The sequence below is a fragment of the Labrus bergylta genome, chromosome 11, assembly GCF_963930695.1.
Source record: "Labrus bergylta chromosome 11, fLabBer1.1, whole genome shotgun sequence".
NCBI classification, from domain to species: Eukaryota; Metazoa; Chordata; class Actinopteri; order Labriformes; family Labridae; genus Labrus; species Labrus bergylta.
The window spans coordinates 15,077,501-15,105,250 of record NC_089205.1 but is presented as its reverse complement, the minus strand read 5'-3'; the positions used below and the strand labels follow the sequence as shown (position 1 = coordinate 15,105,250).

At 39.9% G+C, this 27,750-nt stretch overlaps 1 protein-coding gene across 4 annotated transcripts in view; it reads left to right on the top strand.

Moving 5' to 3' along the window:
* The window catches only part of zgc:172282 (leucine-rich repeat and fibronectin type III domain-containing protein 1-like protein), a 166,502-nt gene extending 139,191 nt beyond the window's left edge, over positions 1–27,311 (top strand). For 2 of the 4 annotated variants that reach the window (XM_065960391.1, XM_065960390.1), the window contains 3 exons: positions 17,900–18,549; positions 23,461–23,556; positions 26,685–27,311. In XM_065960391.1, coding sequence (XP_065816463.1) covers positions 17,900–18,549; positions 23,461–23,513 — 703 coding nt within the window. In that variant the 3' untranslated portion in view covers positions 23,514–23,556; positions 26,685–27,311. The remainder of the gene's footprint in view (positions 1–17,899; positions 18,550–23,460; positions 23,557–26,684) is intronic. The other 2 variants (XM_065960392.1, XM_020639983.2) reach the window with 2 other exon arrangements.
* Positions 27,312–27,750: the final 439 nt, after the last annotated feature.

Sequence of the window (27,750 nt, the reverse complement as noted above, 5' to 3'; positions counted from 1 at the left end):
GGATATTAAGACACAGGTCATCACTAAGGTTCTACACTTATACAGACAATTACATTATGTCAGGTATTTATCCTGGAAAGGTCAGCCATTGTTCTGATATGTGGGGGAAGGGTCAACATTTTGATTAACTCAAAGATCATTACTTTAGAGCAGCAGCAGAGGAGATTACTCTGGGATATCATCTTCAATCTAAAGCGAAAAGCGGGTCCTAACACATATTTTATCTACAGTTATAATTTAAATACAGCTACCTGTTTAATGCCTTATTTTTCTGAAAAGCATTAGAAATGAGACCACACCAAGGGCTTCTTGTTTGTTAGTCCTAATGAGGTATCCTTTATTAAGACACTTCCTGCCTGGCCTGTACTTCACCTGACCATGACCATTGAACTCTGTATGGTGGGAAACATTGGTGGGCAATTATCCTTCTGAAATCAATCAAATGTGGCTATTATCAGCCACAGAGGAACAATAGGTTAGTTTGAAAAAGCAGGTCAGACTATACAACATACACTATATACAGAATTGCAGAATTATCGCAGTGTTTGTATGAGTAAAGGTCTGACCCACAAAAGCAACTTTTGTAGGAGGAAATATGAGTTGAAGGAAGGAGTAAAATGGAAAAGGCAATGGAGCTAAAAATGAACGTAAGAGTTTCCGCTATTAAAGCTCCTGTGATGAACTTCAAGTTTGGTGCCTCTTGTGGACAAAGTGATACCTCTTATATCTTATCTCATAACCAGCTCCAAACTCCTCAAGCATGACGTGAAAACATCTATAATAATAGATGTTAGACTATTTAATCACATCCATCATTAACGTGCGTTTATCTCCATTTCCTGTGCTGGTTTATTATTTCTAAATATATACATCCCAGAGGTCAATCCGGAGTTTATACTCACTTAATTACTTTTGCATTGTCTCACAAATGATTCACATTATCTCAACTTAATCACAGGGTTAAGCCATAGGTAAATCCTATGTATCTGTATTATTACAACAGATTACCTCTATATTTATCTAGAGGATGTCCAAGAACAAATCGCTGCTGATCGTTGGATGCAGTATTTGAATTGTATAAGCTGAACGATAAGTCTCAGCTGGTAGTAATAGACAGTAGGACTGGGGATCAGCAGGTTCTATCTCATATTGGTTACCCTCTACACTCCAACCCAATGAGTGAAGGTCATGCTTCTCTTCGTATCAAATCATCTGTCTACCAGAGATAAATATGTATGCATTGTATCTATAAGGGCATAGACGTAATAGGGATAATTAGCTTTGTTCATGCAGAAAATATAAAGGCAATACAAGTGTTCACTGCAGTCTTGTATTAGAGCATGTTGCAGGGAGCTTTTGTAGATTTAATGAAACTTCACATGGAGAGCACCATTAAGTCAACTGACCTACTTACAACAGCACTCACAAGTGCCATTTGTAACCGTCCCAGTGCCTGTGCTTTTACGAGGTGTACTAGAGCTACGTCAGCAGGCTCCAACTGCTACAAGAAAGACAATTCCAGTCCGCACTTTTGCGACCACTTACCTACCATCCCTTGTTCACTTTGCATTGTGTGCATCCCACTAACAACCTGCCCCCAAAGGTCTGTTCCATATTGAGCAGTGAGATGTCATGTTCAATCCCCTGTCTACCACAGGGGGATAATATGTTCCGCCTGCACACAAGACCACGTTCAAGGGTATGTTGGACCTCTTCAATGCCTAAAATGTGGTCTTGGAAATTTGCAGGAAGTCAATGCATTGATATGCCACAGAGTGCAAACTGAGAGGGTTGTTGACTGAAACACTAAAAGATGTGTTCTTGCTCACATAGATTATACTTTTAGAAATATAAAGTCAGTTTTCAACAAAAGTAGGGGCAGTACTATTCATGAATCTAAAGTAGTTGGAATTTATGAGAAGGAAACAAAACAGTGCACAAGTTTAAAACATTAGTTTAAACCTTTCTTTACTGTCAACTACATTTTGGAGGTACCAACAGGAGAAGCATCCTTGTTTTTTTTCTACAGCAATTCTTCCTTTTGGGGGATCCCAGCGAGCTCTCCTGCCAGCTGGAACTTCCTCCAGCAGGTTTCTCGAGCATGTTCTGGTGCCTGCCCTGGGCTGTCCTCTCAGTCTGCTGTGGCTGGTATACCTTCAAAGGAGTGCACACAAGGGGTCATCATCCCTACCAGGTGCCAAACAACCTCAGCTTGTGTTCCTGAATGCACAGCTTAGCTCTAAGGCCCTCTGGACTGCCTCGATCCTTGCTGTGTCACGGATACAGAGCTCAGTCAGTGTGTGGATAAACCACAATTTGGCTGCATCCATAATCGTATTCCTTTTGGTCACAATCCCAAATCTCTTGAACATAGGTGAAGGTCAGAAGAAAAAAAAAAACTCATTGGTATATAAAGATGAGTGCAGTATGCCACCACAGTCCAATACTACTCAGCACATCATCCTGTAACTCCTTTTTGAAAGGGAACCAGAGCTTGACTCTGACTCTATCTGAAATTCAGCAGCAAAATGCGTCACTGCACACAGGAAATCACAGTCTGTTAAGCTAAGGAGGGTGGGGGGTGGGGGCAACATTTGTGAACAGAAATGCCATCAGAATGTCACAAAACTGGAAAATTACGCTTTGATTCCTATCCATGTGTTGTGCACACTGTAAAAAAAAAAACAAATGTCTTACCAACAAGTCTGCAATGACGCTTTCAATCAACGCACTTCGGGAACCTCTAGCATGCCATAATCGCTTCATCTTTTTTTGGCATTAAAGAAGATCAAAGATTATCCCGTTATAGTCTGAAAAAATGATTGGTATTCTGAGTGTTTGCTGAAAGTTACGCAAGATGTGACCATACTGTACTTATAAATGCCAAATGATCATGGATTTACAATTGAAGAGCATGAAACCTGTTGATTATGATTATGTTGAACATGATTATGTGCCTTTATTCAAAAGCCATTTTTTTTAAATGTCATTACAGATGTTATCTGTTCCTGCTCATTCTCATGTGACTTCTAGTTTTGTATCATAAACTGTCACTGCGGCTTAAATCTAAATACTCTAAGTAAATATGAGAGATTGAACAGGAACAATAATTGGCGCTGGAATCCAAAATATGATGGTACTGGCAGATTTACTTTTTCTGTGCTTGCAATCCAAATAATCTAATTTACAGATAGGGATAAGCTCTTGTTCCAAAATATAAGTTGAAACAGAATAGGAAACGAAACAAAAAAAACATATGCAGTACATAGACACAGAAAAAAAAACACAGCCTCAGTGCGATCACACATTGGTTTCTGAAGCGGTTTTGAAGCTCAAGGATGGCGGTTTATTGGAATTTTTGTTCTTCTTCTAGTCAACCATGAATCAGGCAAAGAGATGGAGCTGCAGTGGACCTTAAGCCTCCTGCCAAACAGCTACAGTTTTATAACACTAAATCCAGCATATATCATATTGGAAGCTAGTACAGTCGGATCTTTGAAACTCAAGTACATTTGGCATTTCTTCCAAGACTTGATTAAAAAGTCCTCAAACCTAAAGAGCAGAATATATTGATGGTTTGTGAAAAAGATGCACGACATTTCTTGAATGACATGACTTGAATGCACATCCCTGTTTCATAACTGAGCTGGACATCAACATTCTTTGCGATGTTCTACCTCTTTCCTTATCTGCACATGATGACTGCTTGGGCTAATTAATTAAGGACTGAAGTTGTATGCCAATGATGAACAATTGAGAAGTTGATCATTGGATTGGCTTTTTAGTAAGTCAGTTTTTGTATGGCAGGTGAAGAAAATGGAATGGCAGGGTATATTGAGGACAAAGGGGAAATTAAGAAAAAACCTTTTCAACAAATACTTCGCCTCAAGATGCCTGTATTAGCTGGATTATATGTTCTGGTTCTTTCACTGTTATTTTGGAACTGTTGCCCCCTTGTTTGCCTCGTTATTGAGTGTGTCTCAGCTTCCTCTCTTTCTAAATTACAGTCAGCAGAGGATTCTGGATGGCTTTCAGCTCTCGCGCTTGAAACTTGTGATGGACTGTCTGATTTTTGTCTGTCTTTCAAATGGGAAATCAGCAAATAACAATGTTGAAAGCTTGTTGTTACTGTCTTTGGGGAGTGAGCGACCTGTGTGCTCTTGTGTGTAACAGATTGAACATTCAGACTTGAGCCAGCCATATTTCTCTTCATCACTATTATAACAACTGTGTGGTAATAATTCTCTTGGCACAATAACTTTCCAAAAAAAACAACAGAAGCTATAATCACAAATCCACACTGGGCACAAAATCATTTGCAAAAATAAGGATTTGGTTATTAATTTCATGGTATTTTCCATCAACACAGAATTAATCAATAAAACCCTTCTTCTATGACACAAAGAAAACACTTAATTGATTTCAAAAGGGCACATGTAGAGGAAAACAAATCAGCAAGCCTCCTGCACTGTAAAGATCTATACTTTGGGATTTTTTTTGTTCATCATTATATGGCACTCATAATTGATCCGGCACTATATTAGCTTGGACTCCATATGGTCAAAGAATGGGACAGCTGGGGTTCACACAGTCATTTATTTAGCCTCTTTAAATATGTCACCATCTGTAATATAATATAGGTCTTTTGGTTGGACCTTGATTTTGGAACTTATCAGATAAAAGGGGAACAAAACTATAGCCTTTTCACTTCTTGTTAACTTCTATTATTTGATGCCTAGAATGTATGATTGGCTGTCAATCCCAATCTTGACCCAGTCTCAGTGCCATCACCCATTGGTTTCTGAAGCAGGTTTAAACTCAATCATGGCGGTTTATTGTAATTGTTGTCTTAAACTAACTTTCAGTCAACCATGAAACAGCCAAAGAGGTGGAGCTGAGGTGGGTCTTAAGCCTCCTGGCAAACAACTACAATTTTATAAAAACACTAAACCCAGCTTATATCATTTTGAAAGATAGTACAGTAGGACTGTTGGAACCCAAGTGCATCTGGTATTTCTTCTAAGAGTTGCTTAAAATGTACTCAAACCTGAAGGGCAGAATAAGTTGATGGTTCGCAAAAATATGGGCGACATTTCTTGAACGACATATACAAATTGTTGCAAAGTTGCAAAGTATCATGTTCAGGAATGTCAGGCAAACAAGTGCTTTCCAATTATCTGATTCTGTTAAGCTCTGTATCCCACTAACTTGGCCCGTCTGCTATCTTGACACTTGATACATTTAATGACAGAATGTTTTAAAGTTACAACAATAAGAAAGAGAAAAAAGAAAAAAAAAACATATTTGAAGATGGCTCTCTTTTTCTCCATGTCCTTGTGAAAGTGTTGTTTCTTCTGCAAAAGTACAGGTTGGAACATTTGTAAGGGAGATAGATGGCCTTAAAAAAACATGTTCAACTATTGCCTTGCTATTTTGTGCATGTAGGAGTGTGTTGGAGAGAGGCAGAAGTAGTAGAAGGTTAAGGATGAGAGGTGAAGGGATTGAAAAGGAAGAAAAGGAGTGTGTGAGTAGGGAGGAGGTAAACAAGTAGAACTTGTAGAGAAAAACACATGGAGGAACACTATTGAAGCTGAAAGGCAAGGATGATTAAGGTTGCTGCTTGAGAGTTCACACACATTATCTGCTAACCAAAGTATAAACCACCCATTCAGAACTATTTAAAATCATTCAATGTATTGTCCCAGCCAAAGAGGATGTTAAACATCTCAGAAATGATTTTTTTTTCCTTAAAATAAATTCATCCCCAATGATGAACGCCTTCAAATGAACCTTTATGTAAGGTCTTTGTTAGTGCTGTAAGAGCAGGCGCTTAAGAAAACATCAGGACTAGAAAACATTAAATTCATGACTCTCTGCTGCATATGTGATTTAAGAACTTGCAAAAAAATTAAAAGCTTAAGAAAAGTCCCACCTGCCATGATAGCTACCAACTTCAAGGCACTCTGACTGACACATACAGAGTGCAGTCATTATAACCTCCAGCATGATCAGGTTAATGCATGTTGATTAATAATTCTTAACCAAATGTGGCACTAAAAAGAAGACTGTGATTTCTTAAAAGAAACAGTATATCCTAGTTTTACAATTACCTAGCAGCCATTCGCTTGCTGGCAAGAAAACCTTTTTATACTCAGCAGCTGTCCTAAAAAATACGCTGAGCCATGAAATTGAGGGAGTGGGCAGACTCAAAATCACTTTGAAACATGAAGTGCAGGGTTAGGTGAGATGAAGTTAGTATCACATACACTATGTATTAGGGAACATCTTTTTTTTTTTTTTTTAGATGGATTTCTTGAAGATTTTTTTTTTAAACTGTATTTGAAGTTTAACTGGTGTTGTGTTTATTATCATTGAACTCTTTCTGTTTGGACTGAAAGTGGATAAGATTTTCATTGTATGGTTTCAAGTTAAGAGCTATGATTTTTGCTCTCATATCGGGTCTGATGCATTCTGGCTGGGGAAAAAAATTGCAGAGCCATGCACTTATTTAGCCAAATTACATCTATTTAAAAAACGATCAACCTGCCAACCTAACAGGTTGTTTATTGACCCCTGGCTGATCATCTACTTACGGCACCATTTTGTGTATTAAGTCAAAATTGGCCATCTGTAAGGGGAACACTTGGGCAGAACCAGTACGGGACTGTGATTAACACTGCACTGTACTATAATGTGTGCAATATGGCCATACAAAAGAAAAAGGTATGGAACACACAACCTTCATTTACTAGTGAAAAAGGAACACTTGAATTCCATATACTAAACTTATTGCATAATACATTTTTCATTTCCAACTTTATTCATTACTGTACACAATTATGCTAATATTTAACCAATCCATCTTATCAAACAAGCGCTATATATGAAAGGTATTTGCACCAATAACTACTAACTTATGTGTTACATAAGTCAGTATGAGAGGACCTGAGTTGGATATTTTCTCATTGTCCCAAACTTAATTGACCACTCATAAAGTGGGTAATACTAAAGATAGTATTCATGAAAATTTCAGTACTGGAGAATATAAGAGAGTACCAAAAAGAGAGCAAGTGGCTGGATATGCACATCACTATGACTTCTGTTATTCATATTGATGTGCCTGTCACTTCAGATGCTATGCCTTAAAAAAACAAGTTATTATCAATCCAAATGTATGCAGCTGTCTCCGAGATCTTTGTCTCAGTTAATAGGAATTTTATCTGATGATTTAACCACCAGCTACATCCGCAATGAAAGTGCAAATGATTTAAGTGCAAATGTCCTCGCAAACACACAACTCCGGAATCAGATCTGTGGGTAACATGTGTGTGTGTGTGACAAGGAGAAAATGAGTAGAAATTATACAGAGAGGCAGAGAAATTGGAGATGATGGCTGATATTAAGCAGGAGAGGGCTGAGAGAGGCTCACAGAAGGAAAATCACGGTGAACGAAGAGGGCAATGCTAGGGAGGATAAATATGCAGGGTGTGCAGCGCGAGAGAGAGAGAGAGAGCGAGAGAGAGAGAGAGAGCGAGAGAGAGAGATAAAGAGAGAGAGAGTTAGATGTTGTGATAAAAAGGAAAAGAGAGGGGATGTGTCAAAACACTGTAGGAGTGAAATGTAACAGTTAATCCTTGAAAAACACTGACTCAGTTCCCGAGAGGTGGATGAAGGTGGGAGGCCCACCTAAGAGGGGACGACAGGACAAGAGCCCCCTCAGCGTTCTGTCGGCCCCACATGGGAAGTCCAAGCAGAATGATTAATTATGAGGCACGCATTTTCATAATTAAAGCTTGTAACGTCAAATTTTCTTTTGTCCCCTGGGTGCTGTGATTGCCTAATGGGCACCCTGCTCTGCATAAAATGACAAGCTCTTAAACTGATTTTATTACAAGTTCACTATTTCTGTTAACGTTCATTCACTTCAGGAGATGTCAGAACTATGTTTTTTGAAACCTTGTGTTATGACTTTAAATGTATTTAAGATCCGCACATCCATCCTTCCATTTACGTTAAATTCTGTGAGGCGTTTGTGTCATTTTTTTTTTGTTGCAGTGTGTCAAGCAGAGTGGACAGTGTGTGCGTGTGTGTGCTGCTGGGACTATGCTGTCAACCCTTTGCCCTCTTCTGTTCTGAACTGCCTGCACTGGAGGAATAATTGGCACTTTAAATTATTTAAAAACAGCCAGGGCACATTATCATAAATATTCACTTGACGTTCTGCTTAGATCAACAGTCAGAACCCAGGGCTTTGGATGTGACTTCATGACAACTTGTGAGTGTATGTGTGTGTGTGTGTGTATGGAAATGTGGGTATGCATTCTGAGAGCCCTAGGGTTGATTGATGGACAGTATTTACAAACAAAACGTCCTCCCGTCAGTCATCATAACTGAATCCAGACAGCTGGAAAATGTCAGCCCCATGCACAGCCGCAGATGTGCACGTGAGTTAACATTTCCGCAGTGGGCATGGAAATGTCAGCAGCACTCAAGACTGGGCACACACACACATACAGGCTTATGAACATGCGGGCACATGGCACTCAGAAGTGGGGCGACCCTCGTCAGTGTGCTGTTGTAACAAGAGCCTCTAACAAACCTGTCACTGTTCTCGCCTGAGACAAAACGCTAATGACATGTTAACAAAGTAGAGCTGCTCCAGAAGAGCTCCATTAGCATCTATTAAAGCCATCTGACCGCAGACACAGAGGCCTTTGTCCGCCTCAGACTGACTACACCTCGTCTGTGCAGACACAATCACAGCTGTGTGTATGTGTGAGTGTGAAATTATTTTTTTCTCCATAACTTAAAAGTGTGAAATGATAGGATAGGCTTCATTGTCTACATACACGTTTTTAAGAAAATACTGTGACTTCCCCAACTGTTTTCTTATGGACACAGGGTTTATTTGATAATGTGTTATCTTACTGACAGTACATTTCTGTGAATACAGCACAGATTTCAGAAAAAAAAACAATAAAATAAAATAAAATAAGCTATAGGGTTCTCAGGGGACATTCTGAATCTATAGCTGTGTTATCATTGTGTTTACAGCAAATTTGATATATCAAAGATAAGTTGGAACAAAGGAGTGGAATCCACAACAGCTGAGTGTGTTAGGATGAGATTCCTCGCAATCTCTTGTCTTTTTGGTTACAAGGTTGTGAAGTTAATTGACTTGATTTTCAAAATAGAGTTTTGGGTGGAATGTGTGTGTGTGTGTGTGTGTGTGTGTGTGTGTGTGTGTGTGTGTGTGTGTGTGTGTGTGTGTGTGTGTATATAGTTTAGTTTCTACATGTCCTACCTACCTACCTACCTTTTTGTCCTTATATCCATTATCTATTGCTTCCTATCCGTATGTAATTGTATCATTATGCATTTATCTATCAGTTTCTAAAAGTAGCCGTCACAATTGATCACACTATCTGCAAAAAAACAAGACAGTTAATAGTATAGGAGAAGAAATAAAACTTAGAACAATTTCTTATAACTAGATCATACATAGACAAAATATGCAGCGATGAGAACATTCTGAGTATTCAGGATGATGCATGGGATTTGAGAGATTGTTCTGTCACTGCACAAGTGTGGGGGGGCTCCAAATCCCAACTGGCTACAGCAAAATAGGGCTGTCAGAAGGGCTGTAAAAAGTCAGTGTAGTTGAATGGTTTGAACGGGCATTACTCACATTAGGGGTGAAAGGGTAAATTATGCAGAGAGAACTTATAGTAAATAGTAGGTTGCAGAGACCCTTCTATCAATGTAAATTCATGTTTGTGTTGAAAAAGGACATTACGAGGGAGCTGAGAAATAACTTGTAACTTTACCAGAACATGAAAAAAGAAAACATGAAATACATCAAAAATAAGATGTATTGTTATAAAGCAATGGTTTGCTATCATGTCTGCAAGTAAATTCATTACAGCATTTTTTGGGACATGTTGGCTGTGGCAGAAAAATGATATGAACAATGAAAATGTTTTTTTTTTTTTTTTTTGAAGTGTCCCAGTTCATTCACAATACTAGATTTGGACACGTGTTACACTCTTTGCTCTTAATTGGTTTATTATAAGCAAATGTTAAGGCATTTGATCATGTTTTTATGAAGGCAGAAAAGTGTTCTACTCTTCCCTATGACCAGCTTTCTCTTTCACTGTGTTGAGTTCCTCTATCTGTGCTTCAGGCAACGTGGCATTTGCAATTTCCATGTGCAGCTTCCAGTCATATCATAGCAAACGATAACTTCTAAATGGACTGTCCTTGTATAACGCTTCTCTAGGCACTTTAACACTACATGTCACATTCCCCCATTCATGTGCTGTATATTCCTACATTGATGGCAGAGGCTGCGATACAAAGTGCCCATCAGACTAACTAATCCCATTCATACTAAATTAACATGCTGCTGGCTATGCCAACGGCCACCGGGGGTTCAGTATCTTGCCCAAGGACACTTTGATATGTAGACTACAGGGGCTGGTATCCAGCCACCAACCCTCAGATTGAGAGACAACCCGCTCTACTATAAACCAAAGCCGACCAGTGATAATGTGTAACAGTGTTATTATGCATGCCTTATCCAATGTGCACCTGAAATATTAGGGTTCAATTTAGAAAAATGCAATATGTATGTCATAGAGGCTAAATGGATCAAACAAGCGCATTACAGTCTCCATTGGGATTTTTTGAAACGGTGCCGGATCATGTAGTGAACAATGGTGCGTTATCTGTTGCTGTGACTGCTGGACTAAAACCTAATTGTGACAGAAAAGGACAAAAAAAAAGTGTTTGCATAATCTGAGAAACATTGTTTAAAAAGTCAGCAGCATTGGGGAAACATTTTAATTATATGTACTGTTACTGCCTCTGTGTTAGCTCTGGATGGTAAATGGACTTGAGCTTGTATAGCGCTTTTCTAGTCTTCTAACGACTCAAAGTGCTTTTACACCGCAAGTTACACCTACCCATTAATGATAGACAAAAACACGCTCAACTCCCTTTCAACACAAAACAACTGGGTGCTGAATCCCGAAAAATGTTTAGACAAGAAAAACTGATAAGGACAGCACTCCAAATTTGGGTATTTGATTGCCACACATTTTTCAAACATGCACAGGTGTAATCAATTTAGACTTGTCCAAGATGGGCACTCCTCCATCACAACAGAGGGAGTCTCCACCACACAGCCCCCAACCCTCATGAGCTTCCTCAAATGGAGGTACATAGGCCATGCAATACACAATCAATAACCCACAACAAACAATACCGAATCCAAATCACGAGTCTTATAGCCAGTAAAGAAACGGCTGTGGTCACTTCACAAAAAAACAAATGAATGAAATCTCCTCATTTAAACTTTTCGAACCCATGACCTTCCTGTTGAGAGACAACCTACTCTACCACTGAACCACAGCAGCCCTGAAAACAATTTATAGTCCTAAATCAGAGCTTTTCTGAGTGATAATGTGTCAAATGTTTTTTTTTTTTTTTTTTTTTTAAATAAAGAAAAAAGAGGGATTATTTTGCCAACTTGTCAGCTTATGCAACCGTTGAAACACATTAATCAGGCTATTGTGATGCTTGCAGTATTTTTGTGCATGTGTACACATGAGTCAGATCACATGACGTGTGCTAATCTAATTCAAACAGTGAGATAGTTTATCTGCTTGTGTATTTGAATGAGTCTTTGTGTGGGTGCACACTGATGTGTGTGTATGTGTGTGTGTGTTTGCATGTGTGCTTGTGTGCTTGTGTTCCCGTGGGTGTGTGGATAAACTGAGTGACAAAATATAACGTACTGTTGATCTGTTTGTGTGGTGTCTGTGTGTATGTCAGAGAGAGTAGCAGCAATTGTTCAGCAGCTGTGTGTGTTTTTTGTGAGTCTGAATTGCGGGAGGAAAAGGAATCCATTAAGCTGTGTAACTATGTGAGTGTGTGTGTGAGTGTGTGTGTGCGTGTGTGTCCGCGTTTGAACCCATTAACTGAATAAATCATCCAGTATGATTGCAGTGTCAACTGGGCTTGCTGAACCGTTCCTGCTTTGCCCAGCAGTCTTTCTCCCTCTCCTTTCTTGATTTTTCTTTTCCTTTTTTTTTTCCAAGTCATGACACAAAGCTAACTAGTGATCAGTTGGAAATGGAAATCAGTCCTCACACATCTGTATAACTTTGGATGTACAAAACACAAACAGATGCTGGCCAATCAGCAAAATAAATGCCATATGTTGATTGCATTAGATATAATTGACTTTTTTGCGATCAGTTTTATACATCTGGCAACACCGCAGGGAAGTGAATAAGAAAACTGTCCTTCAAGTGGATGGCTCAGGTTCATTCTCCTGTGACAGCAAACAGCCTGTCGAAGTGTCCTTGAACAAGACGTTTAATCATGCCTTACTGCAAGGCTGCTCAGTAACTGATCACTTTTAGAATCATTCATGGAGGAAATAAAAGAAAGAACACAGCTGTGGAAAATATACGAAACACATCTACAGAAATGTAGGAAACAGCATTAAAGATTTGAAATTCCGGGCAGAACTTTTGGAGTCCGTCAGCTACGCTCTGCTGAGCCCCCACTGTTACCCGCAATTCACACATACTCCGTCCGTCAGCGCCACGGTTTTGCTCCGTCGGACGGTTCGCGCCCATTCACACTGGATCCGTTTCTGGGACGTCAGCGCAGCGGAGCGCACCCATGACACATCACAAGTGAACTACAAGATCCCGTGGGAATAAAGACAAAAACATGCAAACAACATGTTGCTTTGTCTTTCTGATGAAGCATTGTTGTTAATTTGGTTCCTGTTTTGACGTCATGTTGATAAAGTGATGAAAAATACGATCGCAAGTTCGTATATTGTGTTTTATTTTGAAATTGACCGGATGCTCTGTGCGTTTCCTTGTCTGACTTCCTGTCCGGGCTGTCATATTCTGTCCAGCTTGACGCGAACTTGCAGTGTACTTCGGCGAAAATAGAATCGCTGCGTAATTGAAACGGAGCAGAGTGCAGTGCCGTCGGTGGCTCGCGCCGGAGACGGACCGCAGCGCGCGTGCTGTGTGAACACAATGATTGACTAGAGTGGAAGCTAAGTACAACGTAGTGCGCGGCGCTGACGGACCGCGGCGCGCACGGAGTATGTGTGAATTGGGATTTAGACCCCACGGTCTGCCGATCCGCTCTGTCGTTATTGGTCAGTTGCTCAGCACACTTCTTGGAAATTTCAACATGAGCTGCTGGGCTTGCCACAACGAGCCAATGGGCTTAGATCAGTGATCTCACACTGACAATGACGTCGCACTGACAAATTTTTATTGAGGGGGGATAGAACCGAGCGTTACATGCAGTTAATGCTACAGCTAACAGGAGGAGGTAGGAGAAGTCGCGTTTCCGCATACTTTAAAATTTTGGCACATAGATGTGCCTAAACATGCACAGGACACTTGGAAAACACACTAAAGGGCATATAAAACCAGAAAAAGCATAATATGGGACCTTTAACACTGATGCTACACAGTTGTTTCTTAACAATTTTCTTTAGATTTGACCAACTAGACGTTCATGAAAGAAAGTTTTGTTGTTTTCCCTTCTTAGTGTCTTTTTATGTTGTATTGATGGTTGGTTGGATGTATGTATGTTTTACTGCTGACTCATGATCAAATTGCTGTCTCACTAGGGATAAAAGTGTGATTAGCTCATGTCAGCACACACTGTCATGGGGGTGAGATCACTCATTGGTTTTGATTTGATGAAGGATGAGCGTTTGTCACAATAAGGCTCTTAGTTGACCTGATTGAAAGGTAGGTGTGATGAGGCGGTTTGTCAAGGGGCTTAAAACCTGCCTCTGCTCCAGCTCTTGAATGGCTCTTGATGGCCAGTGTGACCGTGCCCTTAGCCTGTTATTAGATTGACTAAATGTTTGGTTGAGCCAGCATTTCCAGCATGGCAATCGCCACTGATGGGACTCCAGCTGTATGAGAGTTTGATGACGTCACTCAGGCTTCGTCGATTCATATTTACAGTCTATGGCCATGACATGCAGCAAAGCGCAGAGGGGTCAGAGTAGATCACTCGCCCCATGAGGACCCTAGCCTCTGTACATGAGACGTGCATCCTAACTTCAAGCCAACCAGCGTTTCAAGAGACTGCAAAGACAACACTTTTCTTTTGGCAAAGATTTAAATAGTATTGTGAGCGTGAGGGGTATTCAATTTAAGTCTTACCCGTTTTGTTTGGATGAGATTTGATAGCTCAGAATTGCCTCATTGATTACATAATTTATATTTATAACATGACATATGCACTGTTCCGGGGTCACAAAATTGTGAGTTAATACCCCTACCCCACTTGAGAAAAGGGAAATATTGAGGTCCATACCTATTAATACTAGGGGTGGGGCAGAATATTGGCAATATATCATCATCCTGACTGGTGTCATGCAATCATCAAATTGAGTCAAACATTGATATCGTTAAAAAAAAGAAAGAAAAAAAAAATATGGCGCTCTAAACAAATTCTCTTGCCAATTTGACTAACCGAGTCATCACTTCATGACTCCTCATGGTGTGCTTATGACATGGATAAGGGTTACGGGAACTGACGTTGAATGGTCGAAGAAGTTCACAGCAGGATAAAAAAGAAAAAAAAGAAGACAGCAGGATAATGTCAGTCAGCGGTGAAAAGATGAACCTTGATTACAAGTGAAACTTACACAAAATTGCAGTGAAAAAATACATTAATCATACACTCGGCATTTTTAAGGAGCATTTTCTATCCTTCAGTTAAGTAGATATTAGGTTGTACGATTAAATTATTGCCTTGCATTTTAATCAATTATCACTTAATGCATTGTGGTATTATCCCTATTGTGGGCTGCATAACTTATCGTGAGTTACCATTTTATTTACCACACACAATGAAAACCAATGACTTTTTAAATGAAACTTAATCACCTTCTAGCCCTGAAGTTTAGCTATTTTCATGCTTTGTCTGTAAGTACTTTTCAGTAGCCACGGCTCTTTCCCCACAATCTGCTTTTATCCTTAATATTTCTTTAACACTTCATTTTTGCACTTTGGGTTAATTGGAAGATTGACAGATCCACAGATCCACATATGCACATTCAAGCAGGCATCCTCAATAAAGATCAAGGACTACTTTACAGCACTTTCCCAAATGAAAACCAAGTGACTTGTTTTGCTTTGCGTGTTTGTGAGGCTGCGGAAGAATCTGTCATATTTTGTTCAGAGAAATAACATCATAAAACAGAAATAAAACTAGTCAAACAATCATGACATACTATCACTTAATTGAAACAAACTGACAACAAAACACAACAAAGTGGAAAATGTCAAGGCCTGGTGTGGAGTGCGTTCATCTTTGCTGCACTCCACTTGCAAACTAATACGTCACAACCCCTCTCCTGTGGATTCTCAGTTTAAAAATTGAGGACAATCTCTTTACAGATTGAAGGAATTGCACAAGAACATGAGAACTCGTGCATTGGAATTCATGGTGAAATGCTTTATATGTCCTTAATTACTGATACAAACTATAGCTATAGGCGTATTGCTTAAAGTAAGTTGGTGAATTAGTCACAAATGCTGAAAGCTGCTCTCTGTCTCCATGACAATTTAATTAGAATCAGTCACGACTTTTGCATAATGTGCTTTGACTCAGATCATCCTGCTCCTGGGGAAGCTTTTTACACACCTCACTTTGTGTCGTGAGCTTGTGTTTTCACGAAAAGCTAAAACATGGAGGAAGTTTGATCAAACATATATATGTTTTGGACCTGGGATAATGGATAAGAAGCCCTCTTGTAGTTTTAAGGAAAGTCAGCCTGAATAACTACTTGTTTCCTCCAAGTCAATCCCCCAAATAAACCATGATTTAGTTTTTCTCACTGAAACAGAGGGAAGAAAGGAGAGGAGAGACAAACAACAAAGGTATAATTTGATTCAAACTATATTAAAAGGCCTCCCAGTCTGTAATTATTTATCAGTTTAATAAGGTTGCTGGCTGTGTTGGTTGCAATGTTTTTTTTTTTTTTTTTTTTTCCTTCAATATCTTTATTTAAATTGTTTACGGGAACCACAGTCCAGTCCTGCTCTCAAATCATGCTGTAACTCTTCTGCAAGACATCAAGCCAGTTCAAGTTACCTGGTTCAATTCCTATTAAGAGCTTAGTCCAAGGATCCTTCCACACCAGACTTCACAACCACACAAGGTCAAACACACACACACACACACACACACACACACACACAGAAACATACACACACACACACACACAGCTATCTGCCAAGATATACTTCCTGGTGGAGGTTCAATGCCATCGATGAGCTTGGCACTGAGACTACACCCTGCTGCCCACTGGCTGTCTCTCTCACTCTCTCGCTCTTACTCACACACATACATACACACTAACCTCGTTTCAGCTCTATTTCACTCTGAATATACTGCTTAGCTTGTCTGTCTCAGTGCAGAGGTGTAAATGCATTTATGAGAGAGGGAAGGGAACAGTTGGAAAGACTTTAAGTGCATTGGGGAAAATGTGAACGAAGCAGAAGGAAAATATGATTTAGATAATATTTAGCAATGACACATGGGTGTTCGACAATTCCTCTCCTTATTTCAAAGTGCCCTAGAGAAAGCAGAGACACAAGAAGATAGAGAGTTAAAACAAGTAAGGTAAGCATAGAAAAAGCACCGACCTTGCTTACATGGGTGAGCCCCTATCTCTGGAATATCCCAAAGGGCGGTAAACTTGCTTAGAAAATAAATGCAAGCCGCATTGTTTACCTTGGGAAAGACCAAAATAGAAGTCGACAACAGTGAGAATGAGAGCTGTGTCTAATCAGAGGAGGGTGATTTCTGAAGCTGTGGGGGACAGATCTGCACAAGCGTTTGTCAGATCACAGGCTTATGAATTCCGTCTCCATGGGGAAATAAGAGCGATGAGGTGGCTGCCGTAGTCGTGCCTCAGACAGCACTGACTGCATGGAAATATGATAGTGGCTGTGTCACCGCTGCAGCTTTCGCATAATAGCACACAGCAGAATACAAGGGAGTGATACAAGCAGATGTAATCATGAGATATTTTGGGGAATGGGTTTTTTTGTTTTATTACTGTGGGGTTTTTTCGATTTGGTACACTGTGTTGTTGAAATGGACAGTGTGTGTCAGCAGGTGTTTCGGCTTTCTGATTTAGCTCTTTTCTGATTGTTCATCAATTTGGCGTCCATCAGAGCAGCCCCACAGGGATAAGTCATAGAACGCAGGTTGCAAGATATTCTAACAGAATTTTAAGGAGAACATAGTGACCATATCCCAGTGTCTTTGCATTTCAATGTCACACATGTAAGAGATCTTAGAGGGTAACTTAACCCTACCTGAAAATCTTGTCTTGGTTGACTTCCATTAGTTTCATTTCTCACCCTGCTCAAGAGATATAAAGGTAAATTTCACAGGGACAGGGATAAGTAAAGGTGATGCTTGGTGTGTTGAAATGAAACAGAGTCTCTGGACTGTTAAACAAACACTGCTTTTTACTTTCCAGTTTTACAATAGCATTTTACTATCCAGGTAAAACTCCTGATTGAATCCTGCAATAAACACATCTCATCTGTAAAGCATTCCTATAAAGATATCTGTAGAATCCAGAGGTGAAATACAAGATTTTAGTAATGTAAGTGTTCCAGTTCTCTATCTGGATTAAGTTTGATGCACTGACTAATCCTTTTTTTCTGTGGGCTGTGGGTGCATTTAAGGAAACAGAACATAAGTACAAAATATTTTTGAAAAATGTTGGGGACTCATTGAAAACTTGCAGAACATTAGAGAAAAGCTAAAGATGTCTTGACACTAATTATTGGTGTTTCTTTTGTCTTTGCCTTGGCAGGATGATTCCGTCTACCAGCAATGACTTCTTGGTTCGGGATCTCGCTGCAGGACGGAACTACGATCTTTGTGTCCTGGCTGTGTTTGATGATGTCATCACATCATTGACTGCAACACGTCCTTTGGGCTGTCTGTCGTTCACCACGGACACAGAGTTCAGCCAGTGCCAAGCATTGCACAGCCACTTCCTTGGAGGCACCATGATCATCATCATTGGAGGGATTATTGTCGCCTCAGTGCTGGTGTTTATTATCATCTTAATGATACGATACAAGGTTTACAGCCACCAAGGGGCAAGCCATGGAAAAGGAGCCATTGTGGCAAGTGCGGCAAGACCGCAAAGCAATGGACAAGGAGGGGGTGGACAAGTTCAAGTCCTTCCTCACTCTGCCTCAAAAATGCCTGATAGTCAGGAGGACCAAGTGCTATCCCCTTCCAGGGCTATGTCGCCTAGCAACACACTGAGAGACACTGTGGCATTGGTTGAGGAAGAGAGCAGTGGACGGAGCACAATGACAAGGACTGACTCCTTGGCCAATGAGGAGTTGCTCTCGCCCACAAATGCCCGCTTCACCTCCAGGGTCGCCATTGAGATGAAAAGCAGACCGTCATCTGTTGCCAAAGAGCCCACCTCCCCCAAGGAACTGGCAGGTAGTAGAGGAAGAGAGACAGGGACTAAGAGATAGAGAAGCCAGTCAGCAGGGCAAAGAGGGAGCTTTTCATTGGGATGAACATAGGGCCAAAGAGAAGTTGACAGAGGCAAACATGCAAAGAAGGAAGAACAAAATAATACAGTTGAAAACAAAAGTGATGTAGTCTGAGAAATAGACAATGTGCACTTGAGGGTGTGAATTGCGCAAGATAATGACGGGGTGGAAACATGAGGAAGTGAGCGAGTGTGAATATGAATAAGAGAGATGGCAAGACAATGCACTGGGAAGACAGTGATAGAGACAGAAGGGAAGACACATGTTCAATTTCCCATCAGTATTTACAGTAAACTCTTAAGTATGCTTTTTAAACAATCACTTCATAGTTTCTTTGACATGAAACAAGAAAAAGTAAAGTCTTCTGGCAGTGCATTGGGATTTACCGATAACCTTACAATTCCCTTACGCATTGATTTTCCTTTTCTGCTTTCTGCTCTTGCCACAGGAGATGTCACATCTTAACTCAAAATATTTTAAGCCTTTAAAGAAGTTTGAGAAACTCTTGAGTTATTTTGCAACCTTGGTGCCAGAAATTACCCATTTTGACCATTGTCAATGACTTATTGGAGTAAAAAAGGAATCTATGTGGGTTGGAGTGTAGGAGTGAAGCATTTTAAAATGCAGGTGGAATCACCCATCGCACCATAGCTAACATAATTCAGGTTAGCATTCCTGGTGTTCTCCATTAGGGTGCTACAAACTATTAGACTTCAAGCACCCCAAGGAGGCTTGTTGACCATTAGGAATGACACAACCAGAGTGCTGAAGAGTGAATAAGTTACAAAGTTACTTCAGTCCAACAAAGGCTACTTAAGGTTGCCCGAATCAAAGTCTAAGTTGAAAGGAAACAATGACCCTAATTTTCCCTTTAGTTTAAATTAAAATATCTTAAGGAGGTTCAAATGAAATGAATGTGTGTTTTTGTTAGTCATAACAGAGTGTCCTGCCTTTGTACAACAAACCCTGTAAACCTTTTACTTCAGTGAATTCATGAATTCTTATGGAGCTGCACCCAAAGTTCAGATTCAGCCCCCCTAGGGTGCTCTCAATTTAAAACCAAGAAACTGGCTTTCGATATGGCTGGGGTGTAATTGAACCTCTCCAGGGGTAACAAAGCACAAACCTGCAGACACATTATTTAGTGGCAGCATGATATGCATAATGCACATGACAAGTGATGCAGTCACAGACATAATTAATGTATACATTGCAGTATAAGACAGTGCATGAAGAGAGGGCTTGGTAATAGAGTTAGAAATCCGCATTACCAGTAAAATGCAGTGTGTGGGCTGTAAGAAGCAAAGCAGTAATTGCAGGAAAGCTGTGATTTAAATATCCATACATTAATCTACAAAGACTCCTTCACAATGGTGAGGAATGCTGTGGAAACAGAGGAAACCAATTTTTACATGATAAAATGGCTCAATAAAGGGTTTTATTATGGGTTATATAAGAGAGTTCAGACCAATAAAACCTTGGATGACCTTAGCAAGTGAATCAAGATTCATGATGGAATGCTTATTTTCTGATTTAGAAATTAAAAAGTCCCTCGTGTAACCCAAAAACTAATTTCAGTGAGATGTTTCAGTAAGTGTAAATGACACAGTCACAACCCAATTTGCTGGACTGTAAATGATTAATTTCCAGCTTTAGAACTATTTGCTCTACTTGAGTTTAGGCCCTCTTTTCAGCGTCTGCTGATCTTTTGCCTCTCGTGTCTTCTCATGTATAAGCGTCTTGTGCCAACTTGTATTTTTAGTTATTAAGTATTTTGAGCTTCTCTGGTAGTGGCCAATGGCTTACTGACAGAAAATTGGTTTTAGAACATCTATGGACTTTTGGTAAGACACAAATTGAGTGATAGCGGCACATTCTCACAAGTAAAAATGTAATATCATAGGATTATTATTGGGAGTTCCATGTAATAATGGAGGAGTGCAAAAAATGTGATTGTGGGGGAAGACATAATATTATGATATACTTACTTGACATGCAACAAACTCACAGTATATTGCTTTTATGTAACTTAGTTTTTGCCAGCAAAGGCTATTAGATAAAGTCTACTTTTTATGTAATCAGACCATGGCTCTTCTCATGAATCAAAATGGCTTGCACATGCTCACAAAGATCACTTGAAATGCCCTATAGTGCTTTAGTAATAATGGGGATCCACAAGGGCATTTGAATGTTCTTTTTGGGGAGATTTTCACCACACTAAACCCACTCCAATGCACTTTACCCCTTAACGCTAATCCACTCAGGAAATTGGGGTTTCATTTGATTGCATAAATGGAGACACACTTTCACATGAGTGGCTTAAACAGCTGAGTCAAAATACTTTATCAGCACTGATATGTCATTCAATTGGCCTCTCTGAATGGGTTGAAATGAGGTGTCATTGAGCCTCACATTGATAGAAGGGAGCAGATGAGGGATCTGTGCAGACTGAGCAGCTTAGCTGGAGAGTTCAGGGAAAGTGTTCACCTCAGTGAACTCTGCTGGATCGCTAGCCAGTCTGACATTTATAACACAATTAAGTTTGCCGGACATAGCTGAAATCCTATTTGATAATTATTTCATGAAAGAAGAGTCACACTGATTTTGATGGTGTCATGCCGCAAAGCTATCTAACAAGCTACCATGGAAGTTAACTGGCTTAAGAAACAGTATAATAGAGTTCTTTCCAAACTAAGCAGGGGGAGAAGTTTGGGCACATGTAGTTCAGCAAATGTTCTGCGAGGTTTATAGCTAAATAGGAGTCACAAAGTACTGGAGCTGAAGAGTGTTCATTATGGCTGGAACAGGGGAATCTTTTGGAAAACTTGGTTCAAGAACTCTCTAGAATTAAACTTTGTTGTCGCGAAGAGATGCCACCATATGCACAATCTGAAACACTAGTCCCCTTAAGGCTTAATTAACCGCTCTAACCTCATGCTAACCTCAACTAAATGACGTGACAGTCAAAGGAACTTCCAAAAGGCATCCCAGGCAACCACAAGACAGACAAACAAGACGGTTATTGTAGTTTTTATTTTTACCCAGAAGGATAAAGGTCTCCGCTGGCCTTTGTGCTTTTGTTACCTCTCGTTGGTTATGGGATTGTTGGAAATTTGAGGGCAAACTTCAACAGGGGATCATTCTCATGTTGGTACAAAGGCTGTTTGGGTTTTCTCAGGGTGTAGCTGTGTCTGTGATGTGTTTCACTGGTTGCTGCATTGCAGAGAAAAGCAACATTGATCTGATCAGAGAGAGAGCCACAGTGAGTCAGAGCACCTGAGGAACAGAGCATCTGACAGATATGCAGTGAGACCCCATTAAAGGCCCACGGTTGTCAAATGGGTGACCTCACATGAAAAAATAGACACACTGTGGGTTATATTCCCCCTGCTTTGTATGGACTTTTCTGTTAACATTCATATAGGCCAATATAAATTAGGTAAGTAATTTGCAATATCAAAATATTATCTTTTAACCATTATTTTAGGATTTTTCATGGATGGAAAATATTTCTTGATGTATGGTAACTAAAGTATGTTAACCTTACAAAGGAAACATTAAATATTCTTCACAACTTTTTTTCTTCTAATTTGACCCTATTTTGACTTCAAAGAAGAAAAGTGAGCCATTTTTTGGGGGAATTTGTGGAAGTTAGTATCGGTTATAGAGCTGTTACAGTCTCAAGTTGTATCCTTTTTCGTACAGAATTCTATCTTCTCTCTGCAGTGGGGTTAAAAAAGACATTTCCCACTGAAGCAAATAAAGAGAATATCTGAATCCAGCCATTAATCAAGTGAGAAGATCAATGAAGTAGTAGACACAGTCGAAAATATGTTTGGCACTCGTGTCTCCTCAAAATCTAGCTTGTGTCAGGATGCTTGTGTGGATTCAGCACTAGAAGCAGCTCTTTAACCTGAATACTAAGTGGGAAATTTTCTATCAGGATTAGCAGTAATTATATGCTTGACACAAACATATTATGATTATGTCAAGCAAAGTGCTATTAGTTCAAGAACAGCCAAGCAAACAGGGAGTGAGTGAGTGTGTGTGTGTGTGTGTATACTTGTTTTAATCGTGTTATGGGGACAAAAATCTCTACACAGTCACATTATGGGGTCCCCTGCAGGTGTATCATTAAGTATTTATTGAGAGAGAGTTACATCTAGGTTAATTTTAGGACAAGCCTTCAGATAATGATTGTAAAAATCTATAAAAAAATAAACTCTTGAACGTAGCAAAAACAAGTGTTTGTAAGCTCAGGGTCCAGTACTGAAGCCTCGCAGGTCAGTGTATGCGTCTGTGTATTGTGATAAGGTTTATCCAATTTGAGTCACAAAATCATCCCACAAGGTGAAGCCAAACAGAAAAAATAAATTTCATGCAAAGAACAAGATGTGTGTAACTTTGTGCAAAGAGCATATTTGTGTTCTCCCAATGGCCCCTCCATGACCCTGTAGCCTGTCTGTCCTCGGTGTATCTTAATCTATCATCGCTCCTTTCAGTGTCATCCCATATGCCCGGCCTCATTCTTCACCTCTGTCTGTCTCTCTAAATCCATCTCTTCGAAAATCCCTCTCTCTCTCTCTCTCTCTCTCTCCTCTTGCTGTGTTTCTCAAGCTCTCTCTGTCACTTCCTCTCGTTTTTCTTCTTCACCAACTTCATGACTGTTCTGACATTTTTGCTTCCTTGTTCTCTCTCTCTCTCTTTACCCCAATTTTCAGTGCTGGTTTGCTGCATCTGTGTCACTGCCCCCCCCCCCCCCCCCCCATTTCTTATTGTCTCTCTCACTTGTTCAATGTTTCTCTCTTTCTCCATATCTGCTCTTGCTCTCTTTCTATCTCTCGGATGCCTCCAGCAGCAGACGACAGGCGCCTTCATAGTGTCGAATGGAGAGACTTTAAGATCTGAGCTCGTCCTCGCAAAGAGAGTGCGCCAACACTACACGCAAAGAGTAATGACTGGCACTAAAAATCTTGAGAACCTCCTTGATTTTGTTGCCTTCTCTAATGTTGTTATTCCCGTTTCTTCCCCGTGTTACTACTCCTTACCAGTCTGTCCCTCCTGCAGTTTCCTGAAGCACGCTGTCATCTGACCATTTAGTTAGGCTTGTTTGATATCTAGTCAGGGTCAACTCACATAATAAAAACATTGTTTCTTTCCTCCAGAGATTTTGTGTGCTGAGGTTATGAGTTATCAATCTTTGAGCCTTCTGCCTGCATCCACTAGAAATATAGAATTTCCTCTGTGGCTCTGAGAGCACAGACAAATACCATTTAAACATTTTAACAAGACACGTTACACAAGAGCTGAAATAACTAGCTGGTCTACTGATAACTAGATTGACTTTTTAATTTCTATTTAAATAATCATCATTTAAATAATTTTTGAGAAGAAATCCAAGTATTGTATCCAGCATTTGGAATGTGAAGATTCAAGGCTTGTTTATCTGATGTATTGCAGTAAATTGAGTTTGGGAAAAAAAATCAATTAATGTGAAGGCTAGCTCTTAACTCGGTAGAATGCTCAATGGAGCAGCAAGAAATTCAGCCAGTCTCACAGATGACTGGAGTTGATCGTGAAGTATGTACTAATTGAAAAATAGATTTTGAATCATGAATCCAGAATCGTTTTTGAATCCAAAATAAATTCTGAATCAAATCGGGACCCAAAGAATAGAGATTTAATCGTCAGACACTCTCAACTTCTATGAATGTCTGAGCTAGGGGATCGGAGACAATCTTACATATTTGTGAGTGATTACAAAAATAATTATTGCAGCCTAGTGTCTCTAGTTATATTGTATCCATAGATCATATTTGACGTAGTTCAGCTATAGTAATAGAGACACTACTTAAATGCTTTGTGTGTTCTTTTGTTGTATTTCTTTGGATATCATAAGCAGTTCCTTTCACTTTTATCTAATTGGTGTTGAAGCAGGAGTCTCTGGGAAGTTTAAGGCCATCTGCATGTCAACGTAGAAGAAAAGAAAACGGTTATTTACTTTTTGTTATGTGGGTGACCTGAAGCTTTCATTCAATTCCTTTGCTCCTCATCAGTAGTTTTTTTTTTTGCCTTCATTTAATTATAACATTTCCCCTCTCTGTATTTGTCAATACTAATAATCTCTTTATTTCTTTGAACATCTCGTTTCAATTTTAATTAGTTGATGCTTTTCAAAGTTTTCCTCGACATTTTACTCCACACCAAGCTTGTCCTTTTTTTCCCCCCTGTCTTTTCTAGGTTATCTCGATTGCATTAATTTGTATTGCTCAGTGCTCTCTATCCTGCTCTCTCCTTTCTACTTCCACATTCTTCTTGACTAATGCTCTGTATTTATTTATTGTTTCTCTTTAATCCTGCATCGGCCTACCTTTCCTATTCCTGTTTGTTTTCAATTTATAACACCTTTGTCTGTGAATGTTATTTCTCATTTCTTATGTCCTTTCTATCCATCTCCTTACCACTCACACTGCACTATCATCCTCACACACTGCCTTTCTCCTCTCTGTGTCGCCATCCATCTGCACCATGCACAGAGTGATGGAGGATAAAGAGGGGGAGAGAGGGGGTGATGGAGGAGGAAAAAGAGTGGAGATGTGCAGAATTGGTGACGGATGAACACGAACCGAGACATTAAGAAGGCTCTGCTTCATTCTTAAACTGACACAATAAGCATCGGCTGTACATAAATGTGGTTAAGAAATATTCCTCCTGACAAATACAGTTTAGAAACGCTCTCCTGACACAAGCATTACAAATAACAGCTTCTGCAGTATGCTACAACAGCAAGCACAGCTTCATCACTTCAAGCTACTGCACTTCTTTGCTTTCCCGTGTCAGCATGCTTCTCTTACACAGGCATTTGTTGCATCTCCAGATTACACAGCAGTGACATCCTTACACAGCTGTCATATATGAAAAGAACCAGATATGAAGACTCAAAAAAAGGAAAGACCTTCTAAGTAACATGACTAAAGCTTTTTGTTGACCAGTTCAAAAACACATGCAGTATTGTGCTTTCAGTCTGGGACGTGTCCAGAATGTTTTGCAGCCTATAAATATTAAATTTAATTCATTCTTTGCTCTGTGAAATTCAATTTGCCCTTACAAACGGCATGATATCTAGGGTTTTTGTGTTGAGTGTGGACAAATCGACATACTGTTTATTGAAATCACAACTCTCGAACGCTTGTCAATAAAGGGCCCGTGGTTAACTTAAGTCAGATCACAACATTTCAATCACAGCTGTGGATATTATTGATGCTCCACTATCTCAACTTTGTAAAACAAGCTAAGACGCTCTGTTGAGGGAGAAAAGCACGTGCCTGTGCCTTGTAGAGCACCCTCCTACCTTGTTCCTCGTCCGTTTACAGGAGCGACAGAGAGGAAAATAGAATTTGGGCTTCAGGGTAAATAAAGCGTACCATTTCACACTGCATTGCTCGACGGCAGTTAGGACACTACAATAGCAATAGAACTACACTGATTTTGTTGCTTACGCTCCCTTGTGTAGTTAGGACAGGCTGCTATGAAGGGGGGCCTGAAGTAGTGTGTCAAAGACCATTCATTTACCCTATTTTATCAAAAGGTAATTTTCTGAATTTATTTTAGGGTTGCATATACAAGTTCTTGCTTTATTTAATTACGCTTTATCTACTATACTTTGTCTCAAAAAGAACATGTTTCTCCAAAAGTCACATTTTAGTACCACTAAAAGACAATGTGTTGGACAGAAATGCTGCAAAAGCTGATTTCAGCCTGTTGCAGCCTAGCCCAATAAGTTAGTTCGAACACAAGGGCTCTATCTAATTGGGACGATAATATTGGGACGATAACTGCCAATAATAGTTTGTGAGGTGGAATCTGGGTTGGAAATCATTAGCTGTTAGTGGAATATTTTGTTGTCTATTTTTATCCTTTTCTCAAATCCTGATGTTTTACTCCAGATCCCTAATTTGTTTTTGTTTTAACCCCCTTGTTACAGAAGTTCCCTTTGCCCCTGATGTTGTTATCCTTGTATTGACAGTGCATCAAATGTTCTACTCCTAAATCTTACATTCTTTCTCTATTGTTTTCTAGAACCCTGATGACGTTGACCTGAGTGGCAGATGTGAAGAATAGACATCACCACCAGGGTGAAGCTGGTGCAAACTCTGAAGAAAAAAAGGCCCTATAGCTCCCCTCCTGTATCTCCTGTTTATTGTACCCATTTCTTTGTTTCCATGAGCACCATGCGGTTAGAGACCTGTATCGTCTGGTTTACTTATGACTGCTCATCTCGGTTCTTGTGACTGGATTTGTGTAAAGGCCCTCGATCCGTTGGGCTGTTGACTACCCAGTTGCTGCAGGATCCAGCTATTGGGGTGTACATCTTCAGTCAATTATATTGAAATGGAGCAGACTCAAATGCTGACATTTTGGCATTTCAACAACTGTATCAGTGTCGAAGCTGGTACAATGGCTAAACGTCATTTCAAAGCAACATAAAGAAGAAAATGGATATGTCAACATAAAACTAGAAACAAAATGTGAATGAACTGCACACCGTCTGGGAAAGCATTGACAGCACGGACAGATGCTGAAATGGTTGTAAAGAATAATCATTAAAAGTTGAATGCATAGATTATCACACTCAACCTGGATCTAAATTATGTTAAAGTGAGTAATATCACATAATATCTGGATGGGTCTGGCTTTGGATTTGAACATATGCTCAACACTCAACATATTATGGCTCTCTACCTGCAACTGAACTTAAGGGACTTTCAAAATAATTGGTGATCTTAACTTGGACTGGACCTGGTTCTCTCCCAATAAGAAGTCCAGTAAGGGAACTGAACTGGCTTGACACGTGCAGACCTGAGCCCAAGTGGAGCCTGAACTGGAATTGTACTGGTTGATTACACTGGTAAAGGATTAAGACTGCAGTTACCAGACTTAGCTGGACAAAACTAGACAGGCTCCTTGTCTGCAGGTCTAGTTTGTCTATTCTTATATCCACTGCTTTCCACTGGATTGGACCGCTGAGGACCTTAAGGACCTTTACTCCAGTCCACTTATCAGGTGAGTAATCTGCTGATTAGCCCCTGAACCCTCACCAAACAAGCAGCCAAATGGGAAGTTCTCTCACCCAAAGAATGGGTCT